At 49.3% G+C, this 12,684-nt stretch overlaps 1 protein-coding gene across 4 annotated transcripts in view; it reads right to left on the bottom strand.

Annotated features, from left to right (window-relative positions):
- The window catches only part of LOC137477054 (unconventional myosin-X-like), an 89,156-nt gene extending 76,478 nt beyond the window's left edge, over positions 1-12,678 (bottom strand). For 2 of the 4 annotated variants that reach the window (XM_068195636.1, XM_068195635.1), the window contains exon 1: positions 3,212-3,586. In XM_068195636.1, coding sequence (XP_068051737.1) covers positions 3,212-3,328 — 117 coding nt within the window. In that variant the 5' untranslated portion in view covers positions 3,329-3,586. Of the gene's footprint in view, positions 1-3,211; positions 3,587-3,851; positions 3,894-12,541 lie in introns of those variants that run through there. The other 2 variants (XM_068195638.1, XM_068195637.1) reach the window with 2 other exon arrangements.
- Between the last annotated feature and the right edge of the window lie 6 nt (positions 12,679-12,684).

Raw genomic sequence — 12,684 nt, 5'->3', positions numbered from 1 at the left:
GTGAACAATAGCAATAGAAAAAATTGGAATCTTATGTTAGAGATTTGAGATCCCAGAGAGCTGGTATGGACTGTACGTCACACACAGATTTCAAGGAAATATATAGAGGATTTGTTACATCCTTTTAGGTTTTCCGAAACTCCATATGCTTGAAATAAAGTGTCCTGAGGCATCCGGGCAAGACATTGCTGTTGAGAAATCATCAATTTCCCAAATCACATTCTGACTAGTGTGCATAAACATATGAACAGCAACATATGTTTAAAGATTTTTTTGCTACTTTCACCAGACTCCTATTACCACCATGGCAGAAAGCAAAGAGTCAGAAAACAGGAAGGTTGTGTCTCCAAACAGTGGGATGAAAGAAAGCCTTTTATAAGACACTTAGTGTAAACATCCCCAACAGTGCACTTCAATGCCTTCAGACACCAGTAACCCAGGATGGCAGAGATGAGAGCCTGAGACAATGCAGTTTAACAGGAGACAAGTCTGCACCCCGCCATGCACACCGTGCCCCAATGCCACGGCACACACACCCTGCGTACGGGAGTGTGCCACCATCACAGAGCCCTACAGTCTGCCCCTGGAGACCAGGGGGGTCCAGGTTACACAACCTTTCCACTCCCTGAGCTCAGAAATTAACTTGCAACTACAGACAGTGGATAATCTCATGCAGAAGAGACAATCCATGGGCATGAATACTGTTATTTAATAGGTACCACTTGGAAGGGAAAAGGGGAGATAGGCAATGGAATCACTCAGCTATCTTCAATACATAGAAATGATCTAAGAGTCCAGACTGATTCAGACCCCTTTCCCAGCAGAAGTCCATGTGCAAAAGTATTAAAAAATACTCCTCCAAGGAGACATAGCTCTTTTTTTACAACACCACACAAACTTATGGCAGGTCCTTCTGTGTGCTGCTAAGGAATAGAAGGCAACATGCTGAAACTGCCAGGCACTGTGATATTTCAGCTGCCCAGAATGACTTACTTCAGTTTACCCTGATGTTGTAGTTGTTTGTACAACAGCAATTGCCTCCGCACAGCAGAGTAACTGCACCCGGTTATGATGTTCCCAAAAGGAATATTGTGCTGAGATAGCCAGAAAAAGAACCACAGAGCAAATAATTATTGTAACTTCTGCACAGCATAGCCATAGCCCCATTTCCTGAAAGGCAGAGTTTGTTTTAGTGCATCTCCTTCCACCAGCCTTTTTCTCTAAACATGAAATTCCCCAAGGAGCCTTGACTAAATATGGAAGCAGATGGTGACACCAAAGAGACTACCCTCCACTTTACTCCCCTCTCCCCCAGTGCCACACATCTCATTGATCAGTTGAAAAGATTCAATTGAGCAGAAAACTTCCAAAAACTGCCAGGCAGCAAGACTGAACTTCCATAGGAGAAGCAGGGTCAGCAGGACTGAGCACTGCCCAGCAGCAATGTGCCAGCTCTGGAGGGCTCCAGCTCCCACAAGCACCAGATGATGGGAAAACCCTACTCTTCTAGGAAAAGAGTAAAAACCCTTCAGCTTTCATTCTGGGATACAGAAGGTCCACCCTCACCCACAGACAAAACAGTTTAACAAAATGAAGCAACAAGCAATCACCAATTTGAAGAGAACAGCTTAAAAGACAGAGGAGGAACAGCAGTGATGATTTTGTGTAACCACTTTGCATCAAATAAAGCTGGGTGAATACTGATCATACAGTTAACTCAAGCCTCTTATATAATGAGCTCATCCCCTTCCAATTATTCTTTTACTAGGAGTTTACTAGGCTGGTCTATTGCTTTGGTTTTAAAGGGAACAAGAGCAGGAACTGAAAGGAAGAATAAAACAGTAATGTACCAGTTCCTATATCAAGGGCAGGTCACTCAGATGTTAAACATACTCTGAGACCAACATCCTCATTCCTATGGCCTCAGTAACAATCTGCCCATGAACTTGCCTTGCCACAAAATGCACAGCAAAGCACAATCCTGAAAAGTGATCCTGTACCACGGGGTTGTAATTTAGAAAATAAAGTTGCTTGCATACAGAGAGCAGTGTTTCATCAGTACTGGCCCATGGTCACACCATCATGCCTTCCACTGTGGACAGTAAACTCTAAGATGCCATTTCTCAGTTCAAATAACACATGGCACTTTGGATCCTAGACTCAGAAATAAATAACATTTCCTGCTATTCATGATATCAAAATTCAATTGAAGCCACAGATTTCTTAGCCTGCTATGTCTTTTTTTTTTTTTTAGAGTGACTGAAACCAGAAGTTCTCCCTTGCATTCACATGCATCTCTCATTTGATGTACTATGGTGTGTCAGCAGGGAAAGAATAAGGGAGATCTGGTGTGCTGCACCCAGGGAATGGGCAGAGAGGCAGACAGGCAGCACACAGCCCTTACTGCAGCAGCAAGGCATCCACACATTAGAGTGTGTAGCCAGCAGCTACACCCTCATCAGTTATCAGCTGTTGAAGGCAGCAAGGTAAGCTCCAGGGCACAAGACACAAAACTCTGCACATGCAGGTGCCTTGGCCTCCCCAGGGCCTCCCAGCCCAGCAGGAGACCCACTCAGGGACTGACATGAGAAAGCATTCCACAACTGTATCACTCTTCAGAAACAAGTCTTCCTATTCTGTTTTCCTTACTCAGTTCTGGACTACTCTTGAATCTTCATGTTTTCGCAGGATGTCCTCTGTCTTCTGGAAACTGCTTCTTCTCAAGCACAAGCAAGAATGAGCTGCCCCAGCTGAACTTCAGGACACAGCAGTGCTGCCTCTGAGTGCACTTACACATCCCATTCCTCCTTGTGCACAAACCTACACAACTGCCAGGAGTAACATGCTCAGGAGGGGCTAAACCAGGATAGCTGCATCAATTTTTCAGGGGTTATTCAGAGAGGAAAAATGGTTATGCTTGGAATACACCTTTCAGTGTGTGAAAAGGAGCATACAATTGTCTGGTTTTTTTTCCATTACAGGATGTTTTTAATGTTTTCTTTGTGTTTGAATGTGACTATCTCAGCCTCCAGATCTACTTACAAACACAATACTACCAGAGGTTCTTGCAGTGCCTTCCTTGATTTAGGTAATTATACCAAATCATCCGTTCTGCAAGGGGCAGGGATGTCTCAAAAATGCACACCCTTGTACTGAAAGTCAAAAACCTCTGTGGGTGCAACAAGTTTTATGTACTATATACATAACTTACCTTTGTCCTCCTAGCACACTGACGCTGTTCAGTGGGTATTGGGCATCCAAGCCTTGTGTTTCTCCTGGCAATGGATCCATATGCTCCTAGGCTTAGGAAAGGCTCTCCTAGCAGCATAGTGCTGAGCCAGCTCTTTTCCCAGCCTCAGTGGGCTTTGCGGTTGCAAACCACGAGGCAGAGACTGGGCTAGAAAGGCCCTCGCAATTCAGACAAAGCCGGAATCAGATTTCAATAAATGCACTTTCCAAGAGATTGATCTGGATGATCATGAATAAGTGATAGGACAAATATAAAGAGCCTTAGCTAATGGATGGAAGATTGGTGGGGAGGGGGAGTCCCTGGCAGCCTAGACCCATATGGTAAGGAATGCAACTTTGCTGTTTTTCTGATGGCAGGCTGAAATGAAACCATGGGTTGTATCTGATCAGCAAAATTGGGACCAGCTGCTGGAAGGGAGAGGCAGCCCAGAGATCACAGGTAAGAGAGACAGAAGCAACAGCTCAGCTGGCAGCAGCCAACATGGAGCAGCTGGCAAGAGGGACAATACCTGCAACAGCAGTAGGAATAACAGAAACAAAAGTCTACTTCTTGTCAGGCATGAGGAAGACACACTGCAGAGCAAAAAGGGAGTGGATTGCACCTGTCTGGTCCCACAATTCCCACACATCAGTTCACTGAGCTCAGGCAACCCCTGCAAGCCAGCAGGGCTCAGAGCTGGGCACAAACTGCAACCATGGGTCCAGCTACTGCAGAGTTGCAGCCTAGGCTGAGCCCATGACTCATTCTAGTTCTGCCAATTAGCAGCCTCATGCCTCACTAATTAAGGAGCAGAGCCCTCAGTCTGCCAGCAGCTTTGCAGAATAGCAGTATCAGGAAAAGGTTTGTGCATTTAAATAATCTAAGAGCAGTTTGTCACTTCTGGTCACTGATGTATATGCACTGCTTCCCACTCCCCTTTTGCCTCCCCCTCTCATCTGTTCTGTTCCTGTCTCCTCCCCCAGTTTGGCTGCTGCACAGCTTCTCTTCTCACTCTCCAGAACATCTCCAAATATTTCCCAGGAAATGCCTGGTTCATGGAGGTAATTCTTAATCTTCTCAAAAAAGCAGCTACAAACTACAGGAACCACACAAACTGCTTGTCACAGGAAGGGAGGGAATGAGCCCCCAGCTGTTACTTCAGAGCTGCCTTTTGCCATGAGCACAAGGTACACAGAAAGGAGAGGGGTGTGAATCCCTCCAGACTTCACTGTACACTCTCTCCAAGATGAGCCCCCTGCAATTTTACTATGGGCAGTGGACTCACTCTCCTTCTCAGATGAAGTAATAGTCCTACAGAGTTTGCAACCACCTGAGAAATTCTCACCAGCCTTGAATACTGAATTTCATTATGTTCAAAAATGTAAACACCACTTCCATGCCTTCATTACAAGCTTTTCCCTGCCTAAAACTTCAGTTAGGAACTGAATTAAAATTAGTTGTTCCCTAAGCACATTAATCACATGGGTATCTACAGATGTGTGTTCCCTGTCACATCACAGCAACACTGGCTTTCCTACATCTCTTCTGTAGCCCTGAAAGAAAGGAGGCAACATGGCACCTGCTAAAGCCCAGCCTGGCTCTAGCAAAACTTTCCCTGACCAGCTTGCAGCTCAAAACTGAGCAAGTAAAAGGTATTCCTACCCTGCTCTCAACTTGGGCAGTGCTTCTCAAACAAGCCTTTCCCACTTGCCACCAAATATACAGTGAGGCAGCTTCCTTGGAGTTCCCTCCCTCTCTCAAATTCAGCCAATGGCTTCAAGGGCTGAGGGACAGTTGAGAAGTCCTCAAGGTCCACAGAATAGAGCTCAGGGCCTCAGGAAACCACAAGGACACAGTGGTCTGTCACTGAGCAGTGCCACATGTTTTGTAAAAATCTCAGACAAGAGCCCTGAAACAGTATTTCTTCTGCAATGTTTATTATGCATAATTTGGGATTATGTCCAGTATCTCTTTGCATCTTGCTACATCCTTGACTTTCCCTGCCCTGTGGAGATCTACCACCTACTCACACATTATACAGAAACGTACGCTTTTAAACCAGTCTCAATCACTGTGAAGCAGAAAATCCCTTTTTCTTGCGGTCAGAGGTAGAGGCACAGAGAGGAATTCAATCCACCTTCTCTGTCTCATCCATTATTTTCTGCTCTTTTGCCATGTCTCCCCCTATTTGTCATTTCACTAATAAAGTAATCTCAGGGTTTTAAACTCTTCATGTGAGACATTTTCCTGGTGTTTGCTCATCTTCTGTGTCCTTCCTTCAAATACCACTCAGAAAGCAAGTCGAGTGCCTCTGAGCTGGGATGCACTGTCAGTCAGTCTGAAATAAGAGTGGAAGTAGGGAAAAATGGGGCAAACAACCCATGTAAGAAAGAAATTGGGAGACAGGAAAGACAGAAGAGTCTATGTTTCACTAATTTCCAAAATCACTGGGTACAAAGACATGTGCTAGTAGCAGCATCCAACTACTAGATGTGGATGGCAGCACTGGGAGTTATCATAGAATCACAAAATAAGCTGAGTTGGAGGGAACCTGCAAAGATTATCAAGATTATCCAACTCCTGGCCCTGCACAGGACCATCCCCAAGAGTCACATCACATGCTCCTGAGTATTGTCCAAAGACTTCCTGAACTCTGGCAGGCTTGGTGCTGTGATGATGGAGACATACAGGAGTTTCCAACAAACATCCCTGGAAAGCACCCATCTTGCATCACATTGTAGTGCTGAAGTGCTTTCAGTAAATGGAAAGGACATAAAACGTTTTAAAAATCAACAGGTCCAAGAGTTCCCAGAGATCTGTCCAATAAAGTTTCTCAACAGTTGATATTAGTTTTTTATAAGTCTCGTAATGCTGAGAGGAAATTCCAAGAGATTGAAAACGTCAGAATCTAAATAGCAGTGATAGCAGGATTATCCCTAGCAACCATGGGTTGCTTAGTCCGAGAACCCCAGGGAAAATAGAGAGGCTTTGCTCTCAGCTGTTCCATCTTAAGGATACTCTGGCTTTAACTGTTGTCCAGTGCCAGCTAACATGGAGAAAGAAGTCTAGTCAAAAAGGCTTCTTCTTCCTCTGCATCCAAGCATATGAGATAAATAGGACCATAATTGACTCTCATGGCGTTGCCCATGTAGAACACAGTATTTCAGTAAAAGTCAGCTCTTGAGGAGCAAACAGCAGCAAGGGGATCTCAAAACTGTTGTTATGGATAGGGAAAATCACAACTAATTGAGGGAGTTTCCAACAAATCTCTGCAGTGACAGGGTAAATACTATTTTGTATTCTCATCAAGGACCTAAAATCTAAAGTAATACTGACAATACAGAAGCCAACATCTGGTAGATAAGTACCCACAAGGATGTGACCATCAGGGCAGTGTGGATTCCACAGGCCCCTGTTAGAACAAAACAGGATTAAAGTACAGCCAAACTGAAAGGTCATCGTCAGGAGAGAAAGAATGCAAGGAGTACTTCAAACAGAGGAATGTCTTCTGGAAAGTCACAGACCCAAAGAGGATTGCAAATTGCTGAGCAGAAACTCCCAGGACATTTGGTTGCAACAAGAGTTGATGCATGTCTGGGATGTATAAACAGGAGTAAGGAAGTTTACTGCTTACTTATGCTTTGAGGTGTGACAAAGAAGCCTTCCAAAGACAACATAAAAGGCTCAGTCATTTTTGCTATTCAGAAGGATCCCTTGTAGTGCAAAAGTATTTGTGAAGATGTTAATGTCATTATGTAGATTTGCCAGAGCTAGGGCTGACCTATCTAGCCCAGACAGTGATAGTGGGGGGATTACAGCAGCATGTGGCCCAGCATGGGCTGCAAACCTCATCTCTGTCCCTGCATCCTCAACTGACTCAACCCTGCTGAGAGGACACAACAGACAGTAGCACTGAGACCCCTCCCTGCTACCTGCTGGCTCACCTTTGCCAGCAACCCAGAGGCAGCCCAGTGCCAGAAAATAATTTTTTTGCAGACAGAGAAGTTATTTGGGACAAAGCGACTCTCATGAAGCAGAAGAAAAGTAGGACCTGAAAACGGATGGATCTGACGGACACTTTAGAAATGAAGCAAGATTTATTTTAAAACAAGGTTGTGTAACCACTTGAAGAAACTGCAAAAAGCAGGGGATCCTCTAGAAATAAGAAGCCCTTCTAGAAAGTGTGATTCAGCCAAATCTTCTTCATTGGTTCAAAATGCAAGTAACAGGCATAAACAGCACTAATACACCCCCCATCATCCTAACCCTAATTTCCACCTTCTCATCAAATACACTGATGACTGGATCTGTGAGAGGCCCCACCACCAGTTCAGTTGCTGTGATAATTATTGCACTTGTATGACAGGACCTCTCAGTCCCCGGGGCACTGTGCCAGGTGATGTATGACAGGCCCTCCATAGATGTTTTTCCTGAGACTTGGCTCTACAGCACTGCTGAACTGTGGGTGATCTCAGACAGAAATGAGGAGGCAGAACTGCAGAGTTTAGGGTAACTGAAAGATGACCAGAAAATCCAGAGTGTCACAAGTTTCAGCCTTAATAATCACATTTAAATAGTTCACAAATTCTCCTTACAGCAAAACGGGAAAAAAATTGCGAAACATTTGTGATCATTATGTTAAATGTAAGTGTGGCAAGAAGTGAAACCAGAGCACAACAAGGTGGTTTTGGAGGCCAATATGGGGCAGCTGGCCCAGGGCAACCTGGCTTCCCTTCATGTGGGGGCTCTCACTGAGAGCCTGTGCCAGCCCACCCTCTTGCTGCTGATGGGATCTGACAAGGTTGCAGCTCACGCAGCCTGGCTCCAGATGAATGCCCTAAGGAGGGAGCTAGCAGGACTCTCTCTCTTCCGCCAGACACTTCTTTGTGTCACCTTTGGCATAAGAGCTTTCTTCCTTGCAATTGCTGCTCCAAAACAGGGTAGTCAAACCCTTTTGTCCTATATCTGCCTCTTTATCACTCTGGATGATTTAGAGGAGACACAGCTTGGATGGAGGATTCCGTGTGTAGGAACATCCACGCTACACTAGCTGCATGGATATCTTCAAGGACAGTGGTACTTCTCTTAGGCTGCACTATACAGGCTAATTAAACAGAGAGGGGTTGCTCTGTGTGCTAATGATACAGAGAGCATTACATACACAAGATGGATGGAACAGTCAGCATTTCTCTGTCTCTTCTTAATCCCTATGGGTCCTCTTTCTGAGAGGTCACAATATTCTCAGTAGACTGAGAGAAGGTTGTGAGGGGAAGTTGGCAAAGCGCATGTTCCTGAGAGGAGGAGAGAGGCTTGGCCGGAATACTCCTTCAAAGAGCAGCCTCACTGCTAAAGAAGATGATGTTCTAGTAACTTTTCTTTCCAAAATGGCATTTTCCTAAGACAATGGCTGTTAACACGTGGGCATTCAGCTTATTGTTATCTGTAAAGACAGCCCATCACTCATGGTCAGCATCATCCACATCAGCTGAACCATTTCCCTCATCTCAGACAAGAGTTTTGTGGATAGATTCTCCTGGACATCTGGCCATCCTCCTCTCTTACAGGAGCTCTCCTTCTCCCAACTTCAGGGAGCATGGGAAGGGCAAACCAAGCTATTAGGAAACCTAATCCAGCCATGTACAAACCCTTCCCAGCCAACATAACCTGGGCTCCCTGGGGACACAGGTCTCTGGATGATGCATCCAAGCAGCTTCAACAGAGAGCCCAAAGCTGGTGAGACTTGCATGTGCAACCAAAAAACAGACCAGTCCTGTACCTGCTGCACCCATGAATCAGGCAGGCTCCTCTCTGCAAAGGTGCATTCGCAGTCAAGTCCTTTCAGTTGTTCTCCTTACCCATGTTCCCTGCCTGCAGATGTTTATACACATGACTTCATGCCATTAGATGCCCAAAGCACAGCAAATTCAGTTGAGTGTCTTGTGGCCAGTAAAGGGCCACACTCTGTGGACTCCCTGATGGCTTTGTGGACTGTGCACTTTCCATTTGCATCAAGTACTCAGCAGTCAGGGCAAAGCTGCCAGAGCAAAAGAAACCTGGCAGAGACACTTGCTCCCCACCTCAGATTGTGGCCAAGAAAGCAGCTCAGGTGCACGCATGGTGGCAACTCCAGTAGCCTTAGCACTCCTTCACAGCCTTGACTCTGAGGCTCCTCCCTGATCTGCATTTATTCCTGAGAGAGATGGATCCTCTCCCTGTCCCCATGGCAGATGTCCCAGGCCACAAAGACGAGAAGGGCTGTGGCCAGGGAAGGATGGAGAACATGGGGAATAGTAAGTGAAGACCATGACAGCTGTAGAAAGGACAATTCCAATCACCACAGCCATGCGGGAAATGAACACAGAATTACCCCGCCTGTCTTTCCCCATGTCAGAAAGCTTAAGAATTTCAGGGGATTTATTTTACAACACAGATGAAAAGCTTAGGATTTCACCACAAGAGCAATGAGGAAAACTGTTTAACACTTAAAATGCCAGCATTTCTAGGCAAGTGGCACATGAGAAGGAGAGCAGCATCTGTGACTCCACTGGATGCTGCTCCTCAGTGCAGACTGACTATGGGACCGTGCTAACTGGTCACTCCAACTGGAGTGCAGAAGGACAGGATGGGAGAAGTGTGTCCTTTAACCCTGTCCATGACATTCCTGCTCCTTAGGGGGGCATTGGAGAGCGAGTCACATCCTCTGTGTCAACCCCACATCCTGCCCACACTCCAGACACACAGGGAAACCATAATCTGTCACCATGCCACAGCCCGGGCCTCCAGGGCCCCTCCTCCCTGCCCGGGCACAGGACTCACTGCAGCAGCCAAGCAAGGACATGGCAGAGAACACACACACGGCTCCTCCACTCACACCTGGCTGGAGCAAAGGCATCATCCATCACATCTCTGGGCCATGCAGCACAGCAGAGCTCTGATGGCAGAGGCACACACACATCTTTGTGCTGTACCACTCGCTGAGGATGAAGGTTTTCTAATCTGGCCCACTTGGGACACTGTGGGAGAAGAGCAGCAGCAGCACACACCCCAGCAGCTCACTGTCCCTAGAGTCTGCAAGCAGAGGAGGGCACAGCACATGGGAAACCCTTCCACAGTGTCAAGCTGGCACAGACAGCCAGAACTAATCCTCCCTTGGCAGAACCAGGGAACAAGTGGATTGAGCCCTCCATGAAGCCATTTTGGTCTCCAGCACACCAAAGGGGGAACTAGGGGAGTTGTGAAGACCCATGGCATCCCCACTCAATCCCAGATACTGATCACACAGCTGAGTGTGATCATCTAAATGCTGCAAGCACAGCATGGGAGCCTACTAAAGCAAGACCAACAGCACATGGGGTTTAAGCTATTCACTGTAAGACATTACATGCATCCCCTGGGACAAGCTCGTATTTTACTGCTGCAGAAAAAAGTGAAGCAACTCCCTTCCACTCAGGCTTTCCCTCCCGCCAAGAACCCCCCATGGAGAAGGAGGAAGAGTGGCTGGGGTGCAGCAAATGCCAAACATTCCGGCTTTGGGGAAGTCACATTCCCTCTCTCCCACCCCCACTCCCTTTCCTGCAAAGCAAAGTCTGATGCTTTCCTGCACACATTCACCCCAGTTCTCCAGCCTTGCTGACCTTGCTTCATCAGGATTTAAGTCTGTGATGTGTGACTCGCAGAGAGACTCTAGCTCCAGGACTGCCCCTCAGCCCTTCCCTGGAAATCCGTTTCTTCAGATAATGGTAGAATCATGCCTGGACAGGTGGAGCTGGACAAAGCAGGCGGTTCTCTGATGGCTGCTGCTTGCTGAGATGTGCACCTCTGGGCATCTCCTTTCCAGCCTCCCATTTCCATCAGTTCCTTCAAGCTCCTCAGCAGCTACTCCCGTTGCAAGAGGCCAGGAGGTTCGTCCTGACAGAGGGGTGGGCATAAAGGCTGTGGTGAAATGGCCCTTTGGGAAACCCTGGCCTTCATCTGATTAGATACAGACGGCCCAGACTTCCAGGAGCAGCAGGTTAATCAGTTAATGGCTGAAGGATGCTGGGCGATGCGCTGCCGCATGCTGCGGGGCAGCCCCAGCCGCACAGCCCGAGGGCAGCCACTCCTTCCTTTCTGGGGCCAGATCTGGGAAAACATCTGTTCTGATAAAGAAAGCGCTTCACCAGGGAGGGGGCAGGCCCGAGCCCATCAGCTGCTCCAGCCCAGCGACCACGGGCTGCTCCGGAGCGCTGCTGGCTCCCCCACCGCACCCGTGACTCGCAAGGCCAGACGCTGGGGTTAATGGCCTGGAAACCATCTGGGGGCTGGAGGGGGCAGATGTGTCATGCCCCAAACAGGAGGCTTTCAGATCTCAGCCGCACACCTCGAGAAGGCCCCGTCACCCCAGAGTGTATGCCATGCCCACTGCAAATGCCACGGGCATCCACCGTCACCCATGGGTCCAGAATGGGCTGCCCTGGCCTTGCACCCACCTGCCCCTCACAACCAAAGGCATCACCAGACTGGGCTGGAAACCTGTGTTTGCTCAGGCAAGAAAAACGGCACAGAGAATTTCGGAGCGTCTGGGCTGTGCCCAGCACCTGGCCCCGCGCACTCAGTCACTCTCTCCCCATGGCAGCACGGTGCCCGCACGGCCGTGTGCTCACCCGGCGAGGGCACCGCGGGCAGGCGGGACCAGAGCCCGCGGCTAACAGGTACGGGTCCGGCCTCGGGCAGCCGCTCTGCCCGCCGGCGTGACGGTGACTGGGCAGCGGCACCGAAGGGCAGGGGACACCCGCCGCACGCTGCCCGCCTGCTCACCGGCCCGGTGCCGCGGAGGCCAGCCGCTCTGTGACACACACACGCAGGCAGGAGCAGGCTCCGGACCCTGAAGTCGTTCCAGAGGATTAAGGAGCCGGCTCTGGGCAGCCATGACTATCATGAGACAAACCCTCTCCTCCCGCAAGCAGCCCTCGGTTGGCATTGCCGATACCGCACATCGGTCGGGCTCCGGCTCCCCCAGCCCCTTCAACCCCTCGCACGGGTTGCGCGGTGCCGCGCCGGACTGAGGAGCGCTCGGGGACAAAACCCTCCGCATCCCATCGCTCCAGAGAAAGTGCAACCGGGACCGTCTCGGTGAGGGGGCAGCGGGGGCGCGGCGCGGCCCGCGGGGAGCGCAGCGTCCCACGGCCCCGGGGCGCTCCTGGCCCGGGGCACGGCACCCCCATGCCCGTCTCGCCCTGAGACCCAGTCCCGCCGGCCTCCGCCCGGCCCCCGCCGCTTCCAGCCCCGAGCAGGGGCGAGCCCCGCCGCTGTGCCCGTCCCGCCGCTGCCCACCTGGCGCAGAGAGGCGTCCATCGGCGGAGCCGCCCGCGGAAGCGCAGCCGCCGGCTCTGAGCGCCGCACCGCCGCGGCCGGGCGGGCACGGCTTGCCGGCCCCGCGCCGCGCTGGCTCCGCCTCGCCGGCCGCGGGCAGCGGG

Source organism: Anomalospiza imberbis, chromosome 7 (assembly GCF_031753505.1).
Source record: "Anomalospiza imberbis isolate Cuckoo-Finch-1a 21T00152 chromosome 7, ASM3175350v1, whole genome shotgun sequence".
NCBI lineage: Eukaryota > Metazoa > Chordata > Aves > Passeriformes > Viduidae > Anomalospiza > Anomalospiza imberbis.
The sequence above is the reverse complement of the archived record's forward strand: the minus strand, read 5'-3'. Positions and strand labels throughout refer to the sequence as shown.